Genomic DNA, 24,949 nt, shown 5'->3' on the forward strand with positions numbered 1-24,949 from the left:
GGAACTAATCGATTAATTAGTATTATAGAAACAATATTGACAAATTAATGAAGTTAATTAAATAATATTTGTTTAAATTTTAAGCGATTATTAAATTCTAAACTGACCATTGATCCTAAAATAAAAAGCCAACAAGATAAAAAGAAGAAGAAGAAGAAGAAGAAATTTGAGGTTATAAATTTTTTGATGGTTCACAAAGCTCATTTTTTCAATATTTTATAAACCCAATCATTAAAAAAATGACTACTTTAAGGCCTTTTACATGTGATGATATGTACAAGTTTAATAATGTGTAAGTGCTTAAATCTAAAATACAGTATCCCTGTGTTACATGGTCTACATTTTTAGGAACTTGGACCCTCTAACAGAAACTTATGGTTTGTCTTTTTATATGCAATATTTGGCTCATTGGCCTGAATATTTTCAGGTAGCCGAATCTCCTAGCGGAGAGATAATGGGATACAGTAGGTTTTATATATTTTTATCCATAATTTTTAATATACACACCCGACGATACACTATACCTTTTAGTTATGGGGAAAGCTGAAGGTGTAGGTGAAAACTGGCATGGTCATGTCACAGCTCTAACTGTATCGCCAGATTACCGTAGACTTGGTTTAGCAGCAACGTTAATGAATTTCCTTGAAGAAGTATCTGAGAAGTAAGTTTCGTCACATTTTGTCCAGATCAAACAAGAATACAACATTTTTAGGAAACGCGCTTATTTCGTTGATCTTTTTGTCAGAGTCAGCAATAATGTAGCAATTAAAATGTACACTAACTTAGGTTATATAGTGTACCGGACAATTTTAGAATACTATTCAGGAGATCCAGATGAAGATGCTTATGGTAAGTAAATATAGAACTAGAAAAACTAAGAGTTTCGGACTTCCAATTGTCTTTATTTTGCTTATACAACGTTTTGGTGAGAAGTATCACTGACCTTTATCAAGTGTGAACTAAGTAAATATAGGTTTTATATATAGATAGTATTGTAAGATGCTCACAAGAATTTATTTTTGGAGAACATTCCCCAAAAACAGATTAGAATAAACAAGCTTAGCTTATTACAACACTACTTATATTTTATAAACATATATTAATAGTATCATAGGTATAATACAACATTCTTTGTAGATATGAGGAAGGCTTTATCAAGAGATGTAAATCAAAAATCCGTAATACCTCTTGCCCATCCTGTACGTATAGAAGAAGTTGATTGATAGTGAAGAATATCTGGTATTTTAACACTTCCAAATGTATTTTAAGTTAAGTATAGGTTCTGTTTTTATTCCATATAAAAAACTGATTTGTTGTGTCCAATTTACATTAAATAAAACATGTATAAGTATAAACCAACTGTTAAAATTAGTATGATAACATAAAACTAAAAAATCCTTTGTCTTTCATATCTAAATCATAATTTAGTATCTTCATTTCCTGGTCTTTGGGTTTGGACTTCTTCCTGGTATTTTTAATATGCGTGAAAAGTTCTTCCAAATGCGCGACTTTCTTTTTCAATTGTAAGTTTTCTGTCTGAAGTCTTTGGATTTTACATCTGCTTCTTTTATCTCTTATTTTAATGATATGAAGAACCTTTTTTGCTCTGACAGGGTCGGAGAAATCTTTTAACTCAATATCTGAAGTCATACGGGTATGTTTGTAAAAAGGCAATTTTCCTTCTATGTTTTCTTCGGAATTCATATAGTTATTAAATATGGAATCAGAAAAAGTACAGTCCTCTTCTGAGAATAATGTATCTGTTTTGACATTTTCAAAAATGTTGTCCCCTAATTTTATATCTTCACTGCTTTCAAAAATGTCTGAGGTATCCTTGCATCTATCGTCACATCTATTGACAACCACTTTTTTAATACCTTCTATTTTATTATTAATCTGTTTCTTTCTTTTGGGTTTACTCAAGTTTCTTCTAAATACATATCTTACATTTTGTTGTTGTTTTTTAAACGAAATGTTTAACTCGGTTAATGCGTTATTATCTTTCTCTAGGGACATAATTTGAATGTGTGTAAATAATTCTATAAATATCTAATTATATTTAACTATGATTGGTACGGTTTGGCGTTCTAAAATTAGTATTGTGGATGGGATAAAAATAATCCATTCAAAAAAATAAATAAACCTTTTGAATTTTCGAAAAAGCGGTTTGTAGTTTGTATTGGCGGCACTGAATAAATAAGAAATCAATGTAAGAAATAGAGTAGGACTTACTAATTTTTTTTTTTAATAATAAAAAATGACTATTGAAAACTAGAAATTTTATCTCTTTAGAAGATACAATGAAGGATGAAAAATTGAATGGGGATTAGCTAAATCTGCGCCTAGAAACATGAAATAACCATTTATACTTTTAACTCTATGATTTATACTTAATTTTTAACTCTATACCATTATTGAGCACTGGAAACTGTTTTTTTAAAGCTAGTATGGTTTTTAGAACTATGCTTGATACGGTTTAGGCGTTCTTAAATTAGTATTGTAAATGGGATAAAAATAACTTATTCAAAATAAATTTAAAAAAATGAATTTTCGGATGGCTGTTTGTATTGGCAGCATGGGATGATTAAAAAACAGGATTTAGTAAACTTTTTTTGCCTCTTTGTTTTGTTACAGCGCTTTCAGATGGAGCGGAGCGTCCGCGACTTCGAGCAAGTACCATGAGTTTATATGAACAATTTCACATGGGCGCGTATGCTCCGTCCGGATGATCTCGTCCGACGGCTATCTTGAAATATGGACCGTCCATCGCGGACGGTCCACTCCATCTGAAAGCGCTGTAACATTTCAAACTTTTCAATTAATGTAAAGTCTGTTCAATAAGAAAATACACAACAGCAAATAGTTGTCTGTTGTCTGTCATTTTAACCCACAGCTTTGTTTGCTTGGTGTCTATCGAAATCTTTCCTGGCTCGTTGGGCAGACTTTCCAGAATTATAATTCCGATATTTTTATTATTTTACTTCAGTAAGATGGAAATTTTTTGTGTAGAAAATTAAAATGACTGACTGTGCACTTACGAATATGCAGTATCTCGGTATATGTCGTTAGTCACATAGTGTATTTCGTCTTTTCGTGAAGATCCTAGTCACTTCATGAAGCGTCGGTTAGGTTAGCACAAGGTTAGCAGATGTATAGTACCATATGATCGAAAAAAAAAACGGCGTCCAGTTGGCTTGGAAATATGGAAATGACGATCGATGACATTTCCCATATAATTTTACATATAAAATGACAGCGATCTTCATTTCATAGCCATCGTTGACGCCGTTTTTATTCGATACGGTATATACCGGGTGCGTCTCGAAAGTGGCTCACCCCTATAACTTTTTTATTTTTTCAGTTAAAAAAACAAGATTTGGTATGTTAGTATATGACATAAATTAGGATTGATTGACATATTCAATTGTTTTTGGTTACTTCCGGTTTTGCTGGAAATGACTACAGCTTTTGATTTTTAAATGGCACCATTGATATTTTTTTACTTTATTCGATAGAAAATGACACTCTGAATATAATGACATATCATATGTCAACTTTTGACATTTTCGCATATGGTTTATTTGAAATTATAACATGCGGTTCATAACGACAATTTGACTTGAAATACCAAGTGTATGGTATCAAGTTATTCGCAAAAAAATGCTTTTTCCGAATATGCTAATGAGCCTCGTTCCATTTGAAAAAATTGAGATATGATTAAAAATACGATATGGGCATCTTTTAACCGGCTAGGACAAGACACTAAAAACATTAGATGATCAAATCTATTTTTCCAAGGCTCCTTGATTAAAAATTAGTGTTTTTAACACAGCCATGACACTCTAGATTGAAATTTAAAATACAATTTGTTTTTGAGTGAATATGTCAAAAGTTAACATACATATATATGATATGTCATTCGATTCAGAAAGTCATTTTCTATCGAATAAAGTAAAAAAATACGGAGGTTGCTATTTAAAAATCAAAAGTTGTAGTTATTTCCGGTGAAACAGGAAGTGACCGAAAACAATTGAAAACATCAATCAATTCTAATTTATGTCATATACTAACATATCAAATCTAGTTTCTTTTATCTGAAAAAATAAAAAAGTTATAGGGGTGAGCCACTTTTGAGACGCACCCGGTATACAGGGTGAGTAAGTCAAATATTTTCAGTGCTGGTAGATATCGACAAAAGAAACATCTTTTCTCTTTACCATTTTTCAGATAAGGCCAAAATAGCCGAATTATATAAGTTTGAAAATTAAAAAAAATGATTATTTTTTGAAAAAATTTTTAGAGCCATCGGATTTTTTTCTGTATTTGCATCCCTTTTATTGCCGTAACCATAGAGTAACGCCGTAACCAAAGAACAAGCGCTGTAACTATGGTAATTTGGTAATATCTGCGGTGAACAGGCAGTTCTAAAAAGTTTTCGAAAAATATACAGGGAAATTTAAAAGAAAATGCACGATTTTCAACATCTTTTTTTAGCGAAAAAAACCTCATAGACGTGTTTCTGGGGTCGAAATATACAACCCCTGAAAATATTTGCACTTATTTAAGACTCACCCTGTATATATATATATATGTACATATATAGATATTCCATCAAGATTTTTCCTGATCATGATGCACCACGAAAAAGAAATAACCAACGAAATTTAGCTGTTTTGCGTAAAAAGTTCAACAGCGTGTTTCTGGGGTCGAACTATAGTACCAGTTAAAGACGTATTTATTATGTACTGTATAGGCTTGGTGCATTTCAGTTGATGAAAAATTTTGACAGCAGCGCTCGGTACGGCAGAAATCAGAAGTTTTCGGCTCTGTATTCACGCAGTCCCGGTTACATTTCTTGTTGCTCGTAGTAGGTCCTGTTATTGAAACAATAAACATCTCAGGTACGAGGTTTGTTTGTATGACGTAACGCAGTTTCAAGTAGTAAAAATTAAGTGAAAAAGAATTCGAACTAGGCGTCGTGTTGTGTTGTGACAATTTCAAATGTTAATAAAATTGCCGAAAAAATGTTAACGCGTAAAGGAGAGCGTAATTAGGGCGTTATTGGGTGCAATAACATTCAATAGCTCAACTTTCCCAGATATTCAACTCTCCCGAAACAACATTTTATAAATTCATAGTTTCTCACACCGATTTGATCAAAAGCAAAAATTGATTCAAGCAGTTGGGCGAAACAAGTGAATAACAAAGTGCTCGTTACATACCTAATCAAAAAATTAAATAGACATAATATACCGTTCATATACTATGAGAGGGTAAAATATAATTTGCAATATTAATGGATTACTTTTTTTAATCAACTAGTGATTAAATGTTTTATGAACATCTTCTAAAATTTATAATTATGTATCTTTAAAAAATTTCGTTATAGCCGAAATAGGCCCAATTATGCCCCACTAGCAAAACCGGTGATTAAAACTTTGCTCGCTACCGTAGTTGAAATAATCTATATAAAAGGTTTTTTAGCTGGAATAATAAAATGGTAATACAAGGTACACCTTCTGAAGATATCAAAATATTTACATTTTTATTTATAGAATTTTCACAAATTATACTTCCTGATATTTTAGAATAATTAAATAATACATTTTTCGTATACTCGTTATTTAAACCCGTGTATTTGTATATACTAGTTGTTTACGATATTCTCCGATAGTGGCGGCACCGGCGGAGGATGCACCAAGCCTATATTATGGTATAATATTGTTTAGAATTTTTAGTACATAACTTTGTTGTTAGTTTCTTCGTATCATACCTCATTGTCTCATTAATATGTATTACAATTGCTGTCCTCCATTCGCGAACTTCTGAAAGGAGCTGTGCGCGATAGCCTAGTGCCTCCATATGGCGCGAAACAGTTCTGGAACTTTATGACTCAGTTGAATGGAGTGAGAGTATCGCATTCTTGAACAGTTCAGAGCTGCACAACTGCGTGAATGGAGGACAGTAAATGTTGCAATTGAGACTGAATAAGGACAAAGGAAGAAGACAAAGTGAGTAGGTAGGTAAAACTAAATTTGTTTCAATGTAATAAATAATATCGTTAATAAATAAAGATTTTAATGACGAATAAATTACAATAAACAATTTAAAGAGCTTTCGAAGTGATATTCTAAAAGTAGCACAGCATCGTTATAAATTAATACTATAGTTTCAAGTAATTAAGGCTTATTTAATATTTTAAAAACTTTACTGCATCTTTGACAGTTCGAATCGTGTGTTTACTAACTCCTCGTCAGAGTCTAAAATGGGTAGAGTTGGATCCGTCTTGATATTCTCTTCTAACCACTTCAAATCATCGTCTTCAGAATTCCTGGGCGACCTTGACGTTTGTTTATGCATCCTTACTTTAACTCCGTATGCATCACTGACTAATTGTTCCTCCTCGTCATTTTCATCTCCAGTGTCAAGCAAAGGTACAAAAGCGTATCGCTGGTTATTATTAGTTGGGCGCCATAAGATCATGATTATTAACAGTATACATGAGAACAGTATGTGCCAAAACGCTGTCTCTAACCATATATTCTTCCATACAGTTAGGCATGCGGTAAAGCGATGAACTTTAAAACAATACACCATAAAAATAATGGAAGCTATTACAGAAAATATTAAAGTATTCGTGAAATGTCTATACAAAGATAACTTAGTCTCATTTGTCCTCAAACGTAGGGTTCTTCTTGTAGCAAACAAAGCTGAGAAGATCCACCAACAAATAGCAGAATCCAGCACTGCTAAAGGTACCGTAGCTATAAGGTCGTCGCGATACTTAACCTTAGTTATTCTTAAGTACGATTCGGAGGCTGCAAGTAAGAAATACAGCACTCCTACTCCTACAACTCGATGCAAGGTTGAACCTAGTCTAGGTTTGACAATTCCAAAACCCAAACTGATCACTATTACTAACATTCTGGCTAAAGTTCTTTTAGCGCATGATACCCATTCAGCAAAAATGATAGCTCCTTGAATTCTAATACCGGTATTATTTATGCTATGATACTCTGCATAAAAGGTAGCTTTTTCCAGCATACCCAACAAAATAACACCTGCTATCCAAAATTGGACTCTGAGTAAATCTCTCCATTGCAAAAAGGAAACTACTAACCACACTAATCCGAGGATGATGTAATATACGCACATACCGCCGTAAAACGGTAAGAGAGGCCAGTCTACAGCAGAGAGATACCCGTAATCGCTTTTAATTTCAAGGTGTGCATTAATAATGAATGATGATCCATTTGTTGTGAGTCCTAGACCGAAAACGTAGACTCCGTCCCGTTTAAATTCGTAGGATGGGTGCATACCCTCACCAGTAGTTCTGTTAGAAATTGTGAGATCATCTATGAAAATGTCGCCATTGCAAGAATGCTCTTGAACGGTATGCAATACCTTTGGGACTTTTGATGGCTTGTTACTTATTATCTAGAATAAAAAGAAAAAATCTGTACAATACCTAATTTTAAGCATTGAATTGATTAAGAAAGGAGTAAATTAACAAATATGTAACTTGACGAGACCAGCAACGGATCTCAGTATGGATGACTTACATCACTGAATGAAAGGAAATTAAGGAAATACTCGCCAATTTGCTGGTTTTGTTTTACTTTGAGTACTTAAGAAAGTGTTAATAATAATTAATATTGGACAATTTTTGGGAATATTTTGACAGACACAACTGTTCCTGCAAATTGCCTGTACCTGTGCCTGTACAGTGTAACACCTATGGTTTCAACAAGAGACAATATCCAATATATGACTGAAAAATAAACTACTTTTAGGTAAAAATAAACTATAAAAACTGTCACTTAATTTGCTGGACCGACTATACACATATATCCAGGTAATAGAAATCATGCCAGTGACAGTTAGTGTCTGTTATTTTATATCAAAAACTGATACTGAAATTAACTTTTCTGTCAATTTTAGTTATCATTTGTCAAAACGAGCCCTTCTTTTGTTGGGCGGACTTTACATTACCATATTTAGAAATGCATGTGGATATCTAATGAATTACTTACATTGTCAAGTTCCAAAAAAGTATCATCCGGAAGCCAACAAGGTGATTGAAGTATTATTAGAGTCACTGTCAACTTGGAATCAGGAATTTCTCTGTCACAATTAACTGAGAAATAAGACAATTTAAAATACTAGCAAATAGCCAAACAAATTAAATATTATTACTTACGTCTAATATACATTCTAGCTCCTTTAAATACATTGTGTTCAAGAAATATTGGTTTAGAATTCTGTAAAATAACAAGCCTAGAATAAACATAATATTATAAAACTATTGTCTTACCGTTTTAACTGAATAGTCCCATTTGGCTTCATCTGGCATAGCATTTATATAAATAAATAGAACCGAAAATACAACAAATTTGTACAGCGGCTTCATAATAACACCACGAACACTTTATACAACTTTAGGTTAATGCGTCTGGTAGATATCTTTCTAAACAAACACTTTATCATTTTTCATAATAAAGATAAAAATGGGGAAAAAGATTTGTATTACAAACCACAAATACAAAATACAAATCTTTATTTAACATATGATTGATGTCAATTTTCCCGGAAAATGAACGTCAGTTTTTATAAAAAAAATGTTGATAAATGAAAAAAAGGCGTGTTGATTGTATCGAAAAGAATCTGGAACTCTTATTTTACTTAAGCATTTAACAAATTAATAATTACCATAATTTGTTGCTGCCATGTTGCTGCTATATATATATTATAATCTGTATAATTTGAAATTGTACAATAATGAATATTTTACAGGTATTTTATTTTTTATTACAAAATTATTAAGACTGATAACAGATTTCTACAAAAAGTGGGGACTAGTGTAGAAACCTTTTTTTTTAGTACAGAGTCCTGTAATTTCAAAATTCAAATTATTATAGTTTCTCTCTGGTTTTACTTTTTGCTTTAATACAGAAAAAGCAGTAACGTAATTGATATTGTTCGTCAATTTGTTTTGAATTTTCTATAGAATTTTTTAAAATTGTTAAATTAATTAATCATTGTATTAATAATTTTATATAGACACCATCTATGTACTAATAGCGTTAGTTTTCACGGTTTCCATAATAGAAATCTATTTTTGACATGCGCTATGAAAACAATTGACAAATAAAAAGAGGACATTTGAGGTCAACAAAACACTATCCAGCTGTTCGAAGCTTCAAGCAGCTATTCAGCTGATGTTTGTTTTCAAGCAGGACACTGGTCCGTCTGGAGTGGTGCATTTTCTGCAGTGTTTTCGATCGAAAGTATTTTTAACTTGCTTTTTCCGATTGAGAATGTTTTTCGTTCCGCACACGATATTAATCTTGGCCGCGATCGAATGACGTAATAAGTAGGAGAATTTAAGGAAAACAAAGAACTTGCATTTTGCAAGTCAGAAGTTGTCAAATCTGGAAAGTAAGGGTTCTGATCGGGCTGCCAAAATAACTCTGGATAGTGATTCGTCGGGAGACGACGGTAAGTTACCTGTTCTCTACACCATTTTGCTTGGAATGTTTACCTGTATGCATTTTAAAAATCCTTCATTTTTAATTTGGATAATTTAGTGGTTTTGTTTTGTCTTTTCGTTTATTTGCACGAAGTTGTATTTCGTATAATGACAATGTTTATTTACGCATTTATAAAATGATCAGACAAAAGAATCACTATACACGTTTTTGTTTACAATAGAATGAAATAAAGAAAAACTTCAATTAACAAAACAGGTCATATAGATTGATTTCCTGGTTTGTCATACTTCAAATATTTGTTTTAGATACTAGTTTTTTAATCCTTGTTTTTTGTTGAAATCTCGGTTGCAAGGCAGGTGTAATTTAATGTTAAATATTTTATTATAACATAATACTTGATGTAGAAATTAAAAGAAAATACCTACAGTGTCATTAAAAAGTTTTGTAATCAAGTAGGATTTTCATGATGACAGGTAAATTATTTTGATTATAAAACTTTTTTTTTATTTTTGTATTCATTAATACTTACTGCTCTGCTTGTAAGTAATAAAAAAATATTATTGATAAACTGACATTGTCTTAACAAAATAAAACCTCAAAATATAATTTTCAAAATTGTTTATTTTCTTTTGATTTATATATTTATTGTTAATTTTTGGTTTAATATATCAAATAAATTTATTGATTTAAGGTGGTTGTGAACCTCCGCGTAAGAAAATCCGCAAGCAATCTGTTTCTGAAGTTAATATGCAGCAACAAGTCAGCAATGGTGTCATGGAAAATGGAGCCTCATGTTCCACCAACGGGCATGGCGATGGAAACATCAACGGCGTTAGTCTCAATCCTACAACTCAGGAAATTGTCAGAATCATAGGTCAATATTTGAACAATGAAGGACTTAGGTAATTGTAAAATCCAAGTGTCATTAACTAGTCAACTCAATTTTTACTCCTTTACCTTGCTTTAAACGGCTATCGCACACAGGATCTGGCAACTCTGCATTTGGATCTAATAATTTAAAATCGCGTAGTCCAGCCACATTTGTCATCATTTTACTTGTTAAAATACAGGTCACTGCTTTAGAAGAACAAGACTAGTAGTATAGGCTTGATGCATTTCAGTTGATTTTAAAAATTCCGACCGTAGCGCTCGGTGCGGCAGTAATTAGAAGCGCCCGACTAAAATATTTCACGCAGTCCCGTTACCGTTCATGTCGATCGCAATGAAATAATATTAAAATCGTGGCATTGTCATATTTAAGTATTTTAGTTTTTACTAGTGCAGTTATTGAAACTATAAAATACTCAGGTACGAGGTTGTGAAAAATTAAGTGAAAAAGAACCCGAACTGGGCGTCGCGTTGTGTTGTGGCAATTTAAAGCGTTACTAAAATTTCCGAAAAAATGTTAACATGTAAAGGAGGGTGTAATTACGTGGTTGTTGGGTGCAATAACATTTAATAACTCAACTCCATCTGGGAGAGTTGAGCTCAACTCTCTCAAAACAATTTTATAGCTTCAGAGCTTATCACACCAATTTGATCAAAAGCAAAAAATGGATTCAAGCAAGTGAGTAAACACTACATAATCAAAACATTAAATAGGCGTATACTATGAGAGAACGAAATATAATTTGCAATATTAATGGTATACTTTTTTTAATCAACTAGTGCTTAATTTTTTTATGAACATCTTTTAAAATTATAGTTATGTACCTTTAAAAAATTTCGTTATAGCCTAAATAGCCCCAGTTATGTCCCCACTTGCAAAACCTATTCCCTGCTGGCAAGCGAACCTTTGGGTCGGCGTTTACATGTATACAAGTGAGTCGTTATGGCAATCTAGTAACTCGGAGTGAGCAAAAATACGAAGTATTTATTACATAACTACTTAATCTGACGCTAGATTCCATGCGCTTGGGAAAATACTCGCCTTCTGTCTTTATTCAGTACATCTTATTTTACTAAGCGTCTTGACCGTACTCTTACGTACACATGAAAACCGGCACCCAAGACCAGAAATGCCGACCCTTGGTATACAAAACCCACTAGTAAAACTATGCTTGCTACCGTAATTGAACTCTTCTAAAATACAAGTTAAACCTTCTGAAGATATCACAATATTTACTTTTTTATTTTTATTTTTAGAATTTTCACAAATTATACTTCGTAACTTTTGGAATAATTCTAAAACAAATTTTTCTTGGATTCGCTAATTGAACCCCAGTATTTGTTTAGTCCGCTGCTGACAGTATCCTCCGATGGTAGCAGCACCGGCGGAGAATGCATCAAGCCTATATTATTATCTAAGGTTATAATGCAGTGTCCTGATTGATCAAATATTCATTACGCCATCTTTCAAGTCTAATGGCACAAAAATATAAGCAAAAGTAATTGAAAATGTTTGTTCTTGCAGTCGCACCTGTGATGTTTTAATGACTGAATCAGGCTGTCGTTTGGATCATCCCGCCGCTACAAAATTTAAACAGCATGTGATGGACGGTGATTGGTCTAAGGCCGACCATGACCTACAAGAACTGAAACCTATGTTGGGTCAAAACAATCGCATTTTGGTAAATAAAAAGAGAGTTTTATTTATTTTGTAGTTTTGTACCTGATTGGTATTTTTTATATTGTTGTCACATAAATTTTACAAGACTACGATAGAGAAGAATAATGCCAGAGAAATAAGTAAATCTGGATTTATAAAGTAAATAAACAAACTTTTAAACATAGTGCAATTATCTAAACTCCAAAGCTATTTACATGTTGGGGTGTGCATAAATTAGGTAAGGCCTTTATGAGGATTTTTTTAACCACAGCTTGGTCTCTCTTGATTCCCTCATAATTAATGGATGCCCCCTGTTTCTCTATAGCTTATATAGACTTATTTCTCTGGGAAAGAGATTAAAGAAAAATATTTTAAATGTTATGAATAAAACCAAGAGTGAGAGAGTGAGAGAGAGAGAGAGAGAGATAATTTTTGGGTTTATAACGATTTAAATTTTATTTTAAGGGAATTTTTATTAAAAAACGGCTATCTAAATCAATAGCAGTTTTGGAATACAAAAGGAACTTAAAGAAAAATAAGTTGGTTTAATCAAAGGTGAAAACGATGCTGTTTATTAGAGATTATTCTTTATTTAGGATATGAAGTTTTTGCTTCTGGAGCAGAAATACTTAGAATATCTAGAAGATGGTAGAGTCTTGGAAGCCCTTCATGTTCTTCGAAACGAGTTGACGCCTCTACAGCATAACACAAATAGAGTTCACCAGTTGTCAAGTTATATGATGTGTTCAAGTATACAAGAATTACATGAAAGGACTCAATGGTAAATCTAGCTTAGTGTCGTGATATTTTTGTTTATTTCAAATACTTACAGATGAATATGAGTTTAGATTTATTAATATATATTTCTAAATTGTTAAGGTCTTAAGTCAGTATCAAGTGTCTTAACATACTTTAAACTGTGTTAAAACAGTACCAAAAGCTATGAGACAATCTCAAGTTCCTTGGGATTGTTCAAAGCGACTATATTTTAATTCTTAAATTTCTTGTTAGGAAAGGAAAAGGCGAAGAATCTCGAACCGCCCTTATGGAGAAACTTCAGACTTTTCTTCCACCCAATGTAATGCTGCCGCCTAGCAGACTGTGCCATCTCCTTTCTCAAGCCTTAGAATTACAAAGCAATCGTTGTAGACACCATAATAACAAAGAAGTAGTCTCTATGCACAATACTTCTTTGTTAGTGGACCACTGTTGTTCCAAAGATGACTTTCCAGCTCATACTATTCAGGTGAGGCAAATTCTTCATCTTATATATCTTTCTAATTTTGTAAGGATTTCTAAATCCTATTTGCACTAAGAATGTTTATTTATGTATTATAATTTGTTTTGTTTATAAGGTACTAAATGACCATTGCGACGAAGTGTGGTACTGCGAATTTTCACCGGACGGTACGAAGTTAGCTACAGGTTCCAAGGACAACAACGTAATCATTTGGGACGTTCATCCCGAAACCTGTACTTTAAGTTTAAGAAAAATATTAGAAGGACACAGTTATGGTGAGTTTATTCTACATAAATTTGAGTAAAAATTATCACAGAATTACCTAACTATACAGAAGCGATACAGGCGATTTAAATGAGACAAAGCTGTCACTAGGGTTGCCACCTGTTTGCAAACCGCCGAATATAAATCGCTACTTCAAATTTAAAAAGCTCTTTTTAAGATCAAAATGGTAAAAAATAAAGCCTAAAAAAACTATCATTAATAAATAATATTTTCTTGCCTTTAGTTGTGTATTTTTTTCTAATTTCGAAAAATCGAAAGTAGAGAAAAAAAAATAAAGAGTAAAAAGAAAATTGTCTTGCTTGTCGTAAAGGGGGGAACCAAGCTCCACTCCCCACAACCGGTTTCTGGGCCTACCCTTCATCAGTTGGGCTGTCCAGGGGCTGGTTCTCACCGATACGGCAAGCAAAACCTTTTCAATATCAATAGACGATGTAGTAAAGTGTCGGTGAGTCGGTTTTTGACGGCACATCTCCCGTCAAAAGATGGTAAAGAGCGTTTTTCGGTCCGCTCAAATATTATGAAATGAACAAAATTCTTACAGCTTTAGTGTATATTAATAAATAATATTTTCTTGCCTTTAGCTGTGTATTTTTTCTAGAAAACTTCCATTAGATAATGGTAGTTTCTTACATTGTAGAGATATGTCGTGAGTTGAAATGTAACAAAATACATTTGTAATTTTTTGTAGGTGCAGCATACATATCATGGAACCCAGACTCAAAACATCTGATAGCCTGCGGACCAGAAGAGAGTCCCGAGGTGTGGTTGTGGGACATAGAGACTGAGAAATTTTTAAAAGTATCCCAATCACCTGAAGATGCCTTAACTTGCTGCGCTTGGAACAAAGATGGCACTAAGTTTGTGGTAAGTAAAATAATTTTCTTACAATAAATTGCAAGATGATATAGCCTTATGGAATAAAAAGATGCCTCAAAGGGGTTTCAGTGACCGGTAGATCAGTGGTTGTTATAACTAGTGATGGGAAAAACCGATTAATTTCAATAATCGAGTACTCGGGTATCAAGCGATTGCAATAACCGAGTGATCGCTCGAGCGAAATATCACTCGTATTTAAAAATATGGTTTTCACCCGCCGCATGTTGTAAGTACTCGTTGACGCCAACCGCCAAGCAGTAAGTTGCGTGCGCAGGGCACATATTCTTTCGGTAATGAACGGCAAGTAGTAAGCGGCGAGCAATTCGCTTGATCGCTTGATTTTAGATATTTAGTTTATTTGGAAGCATTGTCGATGTAGGTCGTAAAATTTTATCCCTCAGATACGCAACGGATAAATATACCGGGTGCATCTCAAAAGTGGCTCACCCCTATAACTTTTTTATGCGGTTCATTACGACAATATGACTCGAAGTACGAAGTGTGTGGTATCAAATTATTCGTAAAAAAATTCTTTTTCAAAATATGCTAATGAGCCACCCTCGTTCCATTTGAAAAAAAATTGAGATATGATCAAAAATACGATTTGGGCATCTTTTAACTGGCCAGGACAAGACACTAAAAACGTTAGACGATCAAATCTATTTTTCCAAGGCTCCTTGATTAAAAATTGGCACTCTAGATTGAAATTTAAAATACAATTATTTGTTTTTGAGCGAATATCAAATGGCACCGAATTAATGGCACAATTAAATGGCACCGAGGGTGCCATTTAAAACTCAAAAGTTGTAGTCATTTCCGGTGAAACAGGAAGTGACAGAAAACAATTCAATACGTCAATCAATCCTAATTTATGTCATATACTAACATACCAAATCTCATTTTTTTATCTAAAAAAATAAAAAAAATTATAGGGGTGAGCCACTTTTGAGACGCACCCGGTATATCCGGCGTCGTATAAATTTGCTACCTGCAATGTATGTAGAAAATTCGCTAGGCTTTTTATCGAGTATGTCACATTAAAATCGGATTTCAATTTATTTCATTCTAGGACTTGGTACTCGTCACTTGCATCGTTCATTCATAATCGAGCGATGTCGGTTATTTCAATAATCGAGTACTCGAGCGAATTTTCGCTCGAGTTATCCCATCACTAGTTATAAGTTATAACGAATGAATTAGAATAAATATGATTTTTTGGTGTAGGTTGGTGGAGTTAGGGGCCATTTCTACCAGTGCGATATGGAAGGTAACGTTCTCGATTCGTGGGAGGGTGTTCGCGTAAATGGTCTTTGGTGTCGCAAAGACGGCAAGACCGTCTTGGCTTCTGATTCCCACCATAGGATTCGAGCCTACGTTTTCGAGGAGCTTGCAGATCAGCAAATGTGAGTTTATATCATTTAATTCCGTTTTTATCTTGTTATTTTTATTTACGTTTAATACAAGAATTGGACAATCCAAAATAAATTGCAATATATTATACATATAGTGCGATAATATTATACATAAGAGTGCAAAAATGACCATTGCATCATCATACTGAATATTCAAATGACCTAAGAAACGAAAGTATCTTTCCATCAAAATTATCCGTTTTTGGAAACTTCCCACTCGCTTCGTTCGTAAATGCTGCGTATAAAATCGGGCGGGAAAATTTTTCTATGTTTGATCGAGATATTTGACCTAAGACTTTGAATAAGAAGACTAAGGAAGGAGCATATCAAAAATCTTGCGTCCACCGCGATGGGCCTCAAATATGGCCGACTTAAATTCCCGTTTATCAGTGGCGTTCTAATTTTATTTAAAAAATGTAAAACTATGATGTAGGGTAGACGTGGGGCAGACTCAATAATTTGTTGTTTTATTTTACGTTGTGAATAAATGTTGGTAGTTATTAAAATTGTTATAATAATATATAATTCTAATAAAAATAGATAAGTTATAATAAGTATTTATTAACACAAACATCCGATACGCTACTGAAGCAGGTAAGTCAAATTAACGTATCTAAATTCTTTGACATCTGATCTTTGACAAGTAGTAAATAAAAGCTAAAATGCAAGAAAAATATATCATTTAGTTAATTTAAGTGAATTTCATAAATGATCAGTTTACTACACGTATGTATAGTCACTTACTAGCGAAAAGTTGTTCCATTATTTCACTCGATTTTTGCCGAGATCTACCGCACGCTACACAACCAACTATTTTAGAGTCTTTTTCGATAAATCGCGATAGTGTCACTGTTAACTTAAGTTCTGCCACAATTTCCATCTAGATTTACTACCTTTATACAACTATCAGTAGTAGAATAAATAATAAATAACATAAAATAAGCTCCGTAAAGACTGACAAATCCACAAAATTTCAAATCAAATTCAAATGTGTCAAATGAATCGTCAAACAGAACTATCAAGGATCCCCACTGTCACGCGTTTTGGCTTTAGCTCGGCTCTTTTAAATTTAAAAAAAAATAGAAAAAAAAATTTAGAAAAAAAAGTAAAAAAATTACGAAAAAAAAAATATTATTAAGTTAGCGATTAAATAAAAAAAATATATTTATGGAATTTGCAGGGGTCTAGTCGCGAACAAATTTATGCCCTAGCTCAGAAAATTCGGAGAGTAGGGGCGGGTTAAGATCGCCACTGACTTTAGACGGAAAAAAGTCAGAAATCCCCCAAGGTGTATTTAGGGCCTTACAAGTTCCACAAATACATAAATAAAAAAAATAAATAAACAAAAAAGTCAAGATCTTAGAGAATTATGTAGAAATAGGGCCAAAGGAAATATAAGAATAATAAAAGCAACTGATTAGTTTCAGTACCCTGTATTGAAATATAAAAAGTAAATATAGGAAACAGTAAATAGAAAATACCAAATAGCAATTAATAAATTAAATAAATCAATAAAAAAAATTGTGCACTAAGAAAAATATATCACAATACGCCAGTAGCAAAATTACGTAAATACCTAGGTACCTTTCGTGATCACGTAAGATTTACAAAAAAATATATGTATAAATCAGCGCAACTAAATTCAGATAATATATCAAATTAATCAACAAAGTAATAAATGAAATAGATAATAACAAGCTAATTCATTAATATTAATAAGTAATAATATAATTATTAAATAAATAAAATAATGAACTAATAGTTACAAAAAAAGAAATTCAGATATCGATTAAAAAAAAAATGAATAGATTTAACTATAGACAAAAAGAAACTGTCAGCAGTATTAAATTTACAAAAAAAATTAAATAGAGAAAAAAAATGAAATATTATTTTATCAACAGAATTGTGTATGTGAAAATTTATTCTAATTATACCGTATGATCGAAAAAAAACGGCGTCCAGTTGGCTGGGAAATGACGATCGATGACATTTCCCATATAAATTTACATATAAAATGATAGCGATCTTCATTTCCTAGCCAACTGGACGCCGTTTTTTCTCGATCATACGGTATTATAATGTTAAGAAAAAAATTATCTACGATCAGTATTTGTAGGCACCATCAAAATTTAATTCGTGAAATAGAAAAAAACAAAAATTGAATTGTACGATACCAAATAGTTAAAAATCTTCTAAATTAACATCTGACTTAGGCAGACACCGTCGGCTGTCAACTGTCAACCGTCGAAACTGTCAACTCCTCCAGAAAATCAAAATGGATACGGCAAAAAAACTGCTCCAACAAAAAAACTGGCTCACAGAAAAGTCTTCAACACAGAAGAAAAAAAACTTCTTCGGTCCAGACAATAAAACTTCTCCGGCCCAGACAAAAAAACTTCTTTGACCCAGACGAAAAAAACTCTACGGAGAAATAATATTATAGTTTCTCCATAATACGAGATACCATAAAAAAGATAGTTTTTTTAAAGAAGAAAAAAAAATGGAAAGAAATGTATTAATATATAAAAAAATAGGCTTTACCTGCTAACTCAGGGTTTTCTACGAATCCTCAGGTGGTTAAAATTAGTTCTTCCCCTAGATGGAATGGGGTGCTCGATGAGAAAGAAAAAAAAGGCGGGCTGCTTGGTTGACCCACGTCAGCTTTTTGAGGCGAAAATCCCGTCACAGGTAAACTGTAGCACCGTCCAAAAAAACAAAAGGCAAGATAGGGTGCTGCAGTAATTTTTGAGGCACACTCGAAAATCCCCACAAGGGTAAAAATCAAAAACTTAAAAAAATACCGAGAGGCCTCTGTACCTCACACTAGCTGAACATAAAGTGACCAAACCAAGATAGTTCCAAGAAAAACGAAAACCTTTTTTGCGACAAAGAAATAGCCAGATAAAAACACGAGCCCTTGATAAAATATGGATTGCCAACCATGAGCTAAATAAAGACATGAAGAAAAAGTTATATGTTAAAGGAAAATAAAGTTAATATCAATAATTTATATAATTAATAGAAGAAATAAAATTAACGAGATTAATGAAAGTTATATAGAAATTTGCTTATCAAAACATTCAAAAATTAATAAATAACAACCATCTAGAAATATTGCCCATGACTCACTTGCCGGATCGATATGATATCTTTACTAAGACAATTATGCTTAGAAAATTTTACTTAAAAATTAAAATAGAACAACATAAATTTAATGAGTTTAACTAAGCGACAATAGGCTCAATAATTACTGTTGATTAAATAAAATATAAAAATATATAATCAGTTTATTAAAGTAAATTTTGGGTTGCCTATAGTTAATGTTAATAAAAATATAAATAAATATTTGACGGTCCAGTTCAAAAATTTCTAACCTACGTATTTAGTCAATAAACAGAATTAACGGCGAAAAGAATTATTTTATCTATTTCGGCTAAAATAAATATTATATTGTATTAAATCGAACTAGTTTTGTGCTGCAAAAAAATGTTATTAAGTGTGAAATAAATTTAGTTAAAAATAAGGATGGAATAATTACTTTTGTTGACATATAAGTACGATTTATTTATTCTTGGTTTACTGAATTGAACTGATCGATATTTCAAACTAATAATAATATCTACTAACGTTAAATTATTGAGAAAAATAAATAAAATAGTCTAGTGAAATTTTGGCATGTTACACCACCCTAGAGTCCTTTTTCCGCCCACCATGAATGAATACATGGATAGCATTATGGTCCTTCCTTAGTCTTCTTATTCAAAGGCCTAAGACTATAAATTAGAAAGTTGTGTCAGTCTCTCTAACAAATTTAAATATCAGGTCCGCATTTACCCGAGCATGTACCTTATGATCGAAAAAAGGCGGCGTCCATTTGGCTTGGAAATGACGATCAAGGACATTATAATTTTACATATAAAATGACAGCGATCTTCATTTCATAGCCATCGCTGACGCCGTTTTTTTTTCGATCATATTTGATCGAATTCATACATCGATCAATCTTTCATGAATCGGAGTATAGGATTTCAATAGACGGCATTCAAAAAAATTCAAGAAAACAATGTACTTTTGAATGAAATCGACAGACAACTGTCACAAATTCCAAATATTTATTCACTGGACAGACTATATAAAAATGGATGTTTTAGTTCAGAAATTTTACACGATACATTAAATGTATATTTGAACTACTTTTTAGAATGTTGTAGATATTGATTCAGTATTAAAACTAAAATAATTTCTGACACAACATTTAAATCAGAAGTATCAATGACCATTATCAAGTGTAAACTAATCTAAATCCTGAAACTACTGAGCAGTGCATTTATCAGTGAAAAAGTTGGGTGCAATCAAGATTGAGGTTGTCGACTGAGAATATCAACATTAATAGTTAAACGGATTTGCATCAAAATGGTTACTCTGCAAGTCCCTCGACAGGACTATATCCAATTGCAAGTAAGATGCTCTGTCTCTTGACGATTCCATGTTTGAAAGGACCTTTGGAGAGGATCAGGCCAATAGCCAAGCAGTTTAAAATTAAAACTGTTTTAAGTCTAGGACTACTCTAAGAAGTTTCTTAACAAAAATATTGGAGATACTAAACATCCCCTAGATGTGCGAGTTGACGAACATAAAAATCATATGCAAAGAGGTGAGATAATGAAGTCAGGTATTGTAGATCATGTGTGGTCCAAGCACCACAGCATAAAATGGTCGAAAGACCGGAGTGTCCACAAGGAACCAGTGGCGGCTCGTCAGGGTAGGCAAGGTAGGCGGCGCCTACCCTAACATTTTGGCAGAATTTAAGCGGTTTATTACATTACATTATTTACTATTAATGTTGCCAATACATAAAAATACTGTTAATACACGGAAGTGTGTTGTATTAATCAATATTATTTTAATATTTGTGGTCTTGTATATTAAAATATTCACTACCGCTGGTGTACACTGACTGTGCCGTTGCGTTAGAAAACAAAATAATTTTGACCGTTGGAGTACTGCAAACGCCTTGGTTCGGCGATTTCTACATCGCTTACTATCAGAGTCGATGCACGACGTACGGCAGTCTTCTGTCTCTATCTAACTAATCGTGCGGTAGCGACGCGACGTAAGTTACCCGTATTAAGGCGGACCGTATTAAGGCGGGACTTAGGCGAAATCTCCGGTCGCCTTCGCATGAAGTCGTGGAGTCTCGGTAGGCTTAGAAGTTAAGGGGATATTCCCGATATTTCATAAGGGGATATATCACATTTCGTTAGGGGATATTTCATATGATTCATTACACGTAGCATTTATAACTTTTATATGAAAATTTAAAAAACGTTTAAAACAAATTGAAAACCTTATTCAAAATGATATAACCGGTTGTATTTCAGAACACGCCACGAAATAAAAGAGCGCGTTATTTTATTCGGTGCAAGAAGACGATACAACAGGTATTACAGAAAAGCCTCAGTGTGCTAATTCAATTCGATATGTTAATAAATGTTATTTTATGAAATAACATTGTTATATTCTCTGCTCTAATATATTAAGCTAAGTAGTTTTAGGATTTAGATTAGTTCAAACTTGATGATGGTCAGTGTGACTTTTGACCGAAACATTGTATTGTATATGTAAAATAAATAAAGTCAATGGAATACTTTTAGTTTTAATTTTTAGTTTTTTTTTTGAAACATATTCCAGTGATAAATGCACGTCCCTGATGAATATATCGACACTTTTTTAGCATTAAAATATGTAGCACTTATAATAACTTTTACCCTCAAAATTTCATTTGAATCACTAAAAGTACCTGGAAGAAAATTATAATAAATCGAAAGATTATTAAGACAACAGCCTGTAGTTACGAAACAAAGCAGAATCGGACCTATGCTGATATGAAAAATAAATCTTATTTTTACGTGAGGAATCTCCCCACGAGCGATGGCACATGTTTTTTGAAACACCACGTTAATACTGTCTGTATATATCAATTTATGTAATTGACAGACTGCAAGAGGACCACCCCATCATGACGTTCACCGTTGACAAGAACGACCGCTTGGCGTTGCTGAACGTGGCGACGCAGGGTGTTCATTTGTGGGACTTGAACGACAAGTGCTTGGTAAGACGGTATCAGGGCGTCACCCAGGGTCACTTCACGATACACTCCACGTTCGGAGGGTGCAACCAAGATTTCATAGCGAGCGGCAGCGAGGATAATCAGGTAATTGTACATTTGAACTACTGAGATAAATTATAGAAGTGTTGGTAACAATCCAGTATTTTATCATATTTTTATAATTATGAATAATTAATCTTTGTATACTTTTGTATATGTTAACCGTATTTTTTTCCAATTATTTCCATTTTATAAAAAAATATTAAAAATCTAAAATTCCTAGTAATGGTCTTCTCTGACGTCTCATACCATCGGAAATTTCAGCAGTGATCACTAAGGCCCGACCGAACCTGTAGTCTCAATATAATAATATTTAATAGTATATTATATGAGAAACATCTGATATAATGTAATAAAAACGTTATTTTCATGTAGAAACGGTTTTATTTGGGATTTAATACTATAAAATTACTAATTCTAATAAAATTGCTTCTTTTATTCTATATTATAGGCTAAAAAGGTAAATTTTCAGCATTGCATACTTTCAAATTATGCAATGTTTCATCATATTCTTTCTAAATAGCTGTTTGTTAGAGAGGCTTGTTGGTGGTGCAGACTATAAATTTAAAAGCTGCTGGTTTCGGAACTCTGTATGGAGGTGAATAATTACATAATTACACACAATTGTTACTTATTAGTAGGATATAAAAGCACAATTCTGTTAAATTTATAAAACATACATTAATAAGACACTAACATCTAACATTTCGTTCATTGTTTACGCATCGAAATACGAAGGCGATTCTTCAGCCGTCCGGGATATCCTCTTCGTGATTCGACTATATCATATATAGATCAGATATGATCCATTCCTTTTTTTTTTCGACTTCGGACGTGTATTTCATTCATCCAGGCATCGATAGGTAGAGCGATACGCTCAAAAATAATTTTACGATCGTGACCAGTCTCGGTTGCCGATAAGTTCGGCCTTTTTTTGCCGAGAACGAGACCGAGATCTCTGTCGGACCTTAGTGATCACCACACTTTGGCATAGAATAACCTTAATACTAATAATTTACATATTACGATTTAAATTATTGTTTATCAAGAGAAAGTATTAAAATAAGGATTAATGTGGCAGTTACATAAATACAATATTAAAAAACTAATAATAAAATTTAAAATGTTTTTTATCGCATTATGACAGTTAAGTTTTACCACTCGAATTTTTACAATTGTTGCATCACACAAATTTCGTACCTAAGAATTTTATAGTTTCAATAACTGCAATATTATTAGTATTGTAAAAACCAAAATACTTGAACATTGTCATAGGCACGATTTGAATATTATTTCAATAGGTATCAACGTGAACGGTAACCGGGACGGCGGCGGCGCGGCGGCGTGAAAAAAGTTATCCACACAGTTCTGATTTTTGCCGTACATAGCGCTGCTGTCCGAAATTTCAAAAATCGATTGAAATGAACCAAGCCTATAGAACATTAGTAAAGACCTTGATTATAATCATTATCATCTTTATATTATGCTTTCAGGTATACATCTGGCACATCCGAAACGAGATGCCGATCGCCACGCTGCCCGGCCATACCCGCACGGTGAACTGCGTGGCGTGGAACCCCGTCCACTCCCACATGCTAGTCTCTGTATCGGACGACTGCAGCGTGCGCGTGTGGGGCCCCAAAGACAGACTACCAAAGCCCACAGGCGTTAGCTAATATAGCCTTGAAGGACGAACCACAAAGGAGGCGACTGCGCGTCGTACCATGAATCAAGTACATGGCCTGTATTTATTCGTTTATTACATTTAATTTTTGTGTTCAGAGACCGGAATCCCAAGCATTAAAGTAGGTATGGTAGGGTCAGATTTATGGGAGGCGTCTAACGTTGAAATTTAATTGAAGGCATCGAATTTAAGGGGCACACCTAGTGTAACAGCCTAAAAAAGGCGATTTTTGGAAATTAAAAAAAAAACACCTAGTGTAACAGCCTAAAAAAGGCGATTTTTGGAAATTAAAAAAAACAATCAATTGTTTTAAAATTTTAAGGGTATATTTATACATTTTTAACAGTATACAGTATAATTTTTGAAGAAAAAAATTAAATAATTTTCGACTTACACGCGATCTCTGACTAAAAAAAGGTACTGTTAAAAGGATGAAACCTAAAAAAAATATCGTTAAACTAGAAGATGTCCGTACAATGACCTACGATCGAAAAAAAATAATCAAAATGTGAAAAATGGCGTTTTTTTTAAAGTTGAATTTTACCCAAAATTTTAGTCGTTTTTGGCATGCTAAAATTCGATTTTTTATCAGATCAAAAAACTGGTAGGTCGTATGGAGAACTATATACAGAACATGCAGAAAAAAAATGATAGAGATCGGATCATTTGTTTCCGAGTAATCACTGCAGAAAATTCGAAAAACGCAGTTTCGAGAAAAACGCGTTTAAAGATAAAATGATAGTTTTTACTGTTATAAATGGATTAAAATCAAACTTACAGCTAATCTGCTATTCCAGACCCATATAATTCACCTTCCTCTTCCTTAAAAAGTGCTTGTTGAGCTGAAGAAGCTCTTCTTCGAGATGATCGACCCTCTTTTGAACCAGCCCGTTGGCGATGATCAGCGATTCGTAGTGTCGTCTCGTCACTCCCATTACATTAAATATCTTCAAAATTGATAAATAACCGTCATTAAATATTGAAGTTGCAAAATAATTTGATAATTCGATAGTTTTAAAGCCATTGTGCTTTGGTGAAAAGTGCCAAAGTAAACCATTGTAACTCTCATTGTTTTGAGTATTACTACCTTTACATCTATCAAGCAATTCATGTCGAGATAAGTCTTCATAAATAGGTTTTAGAGCTTCTTCTTCAACTTCTGGATCTAGATAAACTTGGCGATACCTCGAAAGGATTTCAATATGGCTGTTTAATTGTTCCTGACAAGTAGTAATAAATGCTAG

At 33.0% G+C, this 24,949-nt stretch overlaps 3 protein-coding genes across 4 annotated transcripts; 2 read left to right on the plus strand and 1 right to left on the minus strand.

Annotated features, from left to right (window-relative positions):
* Positions 1–98: 98 nt before the first annotated feature.
* Positions 99–1,398, plus strand: LOC115875836 (N-alpha-acetyltransferase 20). Its single transcript, XM_030891361.1, has 5 exons — positions 99–292; positions 349–464; positions 532–661; positions 713–849; positions 1,138–1,398. The coding sequence occupies exons 1-5, from the start codon at positions 240–242 to the stop codon at positions 1,221–1,223; spliced, it is 522 nt and encodes a 173-aa protein (XP_030747221.1). The 5' UTR covers positions 99–239; the 3' UTR covers positions 1,224–1,398.
* A 4,660-nt stretch (positions 1,399–6,058) lies between these two features.
* On the minus strand, positions 6,059–8,742 carry LOC115875837 (transmembrane protein 87A). Of its 2 annotated transcripts, XM_030891364.1 has the most exons (5): positions 8,710–8,742; positions 8,315–8,467; positions 8,201–8,261; positions 8,034–8,137; positions 6,059–7,437 (listed from the first exon to the last, which is right to left on the minus strand). In XM_030891364.1, exons 2-5 carry the CDS (start codon positions 8,408–8,410, stop codon positions 6,208–6,210), a joined length of 1,491 nt encoding a protein of 496 aa, XP_030747224.1. In that variant the 5' UTR covers positions 8,411–8,467; positions 8,710–8,742; the 3' UTR covers positions 6,059–6,207. The 2 variants fall into 2 exon arrangements, with proteins under 2 accessions (XP_030747224.1, XP_030747222.1); XM_030891362.1 differs by lacking the exon at positions 8,710–8,742 and having other exon boundaries at positions 8,315–8,679.
* A 412-nt stretch (positions 8,743–9,154) lies between these two features.
* Positions 9,155–23,953, plus strand: LOC115875838 (WD repeat-containing protein 26). Its single transcript, XM_030891365.1, has 10 exons — positions 9,155–9,498; positions 10,183–10,393; positions 11,905–12,061; positions 12,636–12,820; positions 13,051–13,285; positions 13,395–13,554; positions 14,253–14,428; positions 15,665–15,843; positions 21,850–22,066; positions 23,515–23,953. Exons 2-10 carry the CDS (start codon positions 10,239–10,241, stop codon positions 23,695–23,697), a joined length of 1,647 nt encoding a protein of 548 aa, XP_030747225.1. The 5' UTR covers positions 9,155–9,498; positions 10,183–10,238; the 3' UTR covers positions 23,698–23,953.
* Positions 23,954–24,949: the final 996 nt, after the last annotated feature.

This window comes from Sitophilus oryzae, unplaced genomic scaffold, assembly GCF_002938485.1.
Source record: "Sitophilus oryzae breed Bouriz unplaced genomic scaffold, Soryzae_2.0 scaffold_1396_pilon_pilon, whole genome shotgun sequence".
Lineage (NCBI taxonomy): Eukaryota > Metazoa > Arthropoda > Insecta > Coleoptera > Curculionidae > Sitophilus > Sitophilus oryzae.

Coding starts and splice junctions, on each gene's coding strand:
- LOC115875836 (XM_030891361.1), top strand. CDS start 240: ATGACTACTTTAAGGCCTTTTACATGTGATGATATGTACAAGTTTAAT. Junction 465..531: donor CGGAGAGATAATGGGATACA/GTAGGTTTTATA, acceptor TATACCTTTTAG/TTATGGGGAAAGCTGAAGGT. Junction 850..1,137: donor TCCAGATGAAGATGCTTATG/GTAAGTAAATAT, acceptor CATTCTTTGTAG/ATATGAGGAAGGCTTTATCA.
- LOC115875838 (XM_030891365.1), top strand. CDS start 10,239: ATGCAGCAACAAGTCAGCAATGGTGTCATGGAAAATGGAGCCTCATGT. Junction 10,394..11,904: donor TTGAACAATGAAGGACTTAG/GTAATTGTAAAA, acceptor TTGTTCTTGCAG/TCGCACCTGTGATGTTTTAA. Junction 22,067..23,514: donor GCGGCAGCGAGGATAATCAG/GTAATTGTACAT, acceptor TTATGCTTTCAG/GTATACATCTGGCACATCCG.
- LOC115875837 (XM_030891364.1), bottom strand. CDS start 8,410: ATGAAGCCGCTGTACAAATTTGTTGTATTTTCGGTTCTATTTATTTAT. Junction 8,138..8,200: donor AGCTAGAATGTATATTAGAC/GTAAGTAATAAT, acceptor CTTATTTCTCAG/TTAATTGTGACAGAGAAATT. Junction 7,438..8,033: donor CTTTTTTGGAACTTGACAAT/GTAAGTAATTCA, acceptor TTTTTATTCTAG/ATAATAAGTAACAAGCCATC.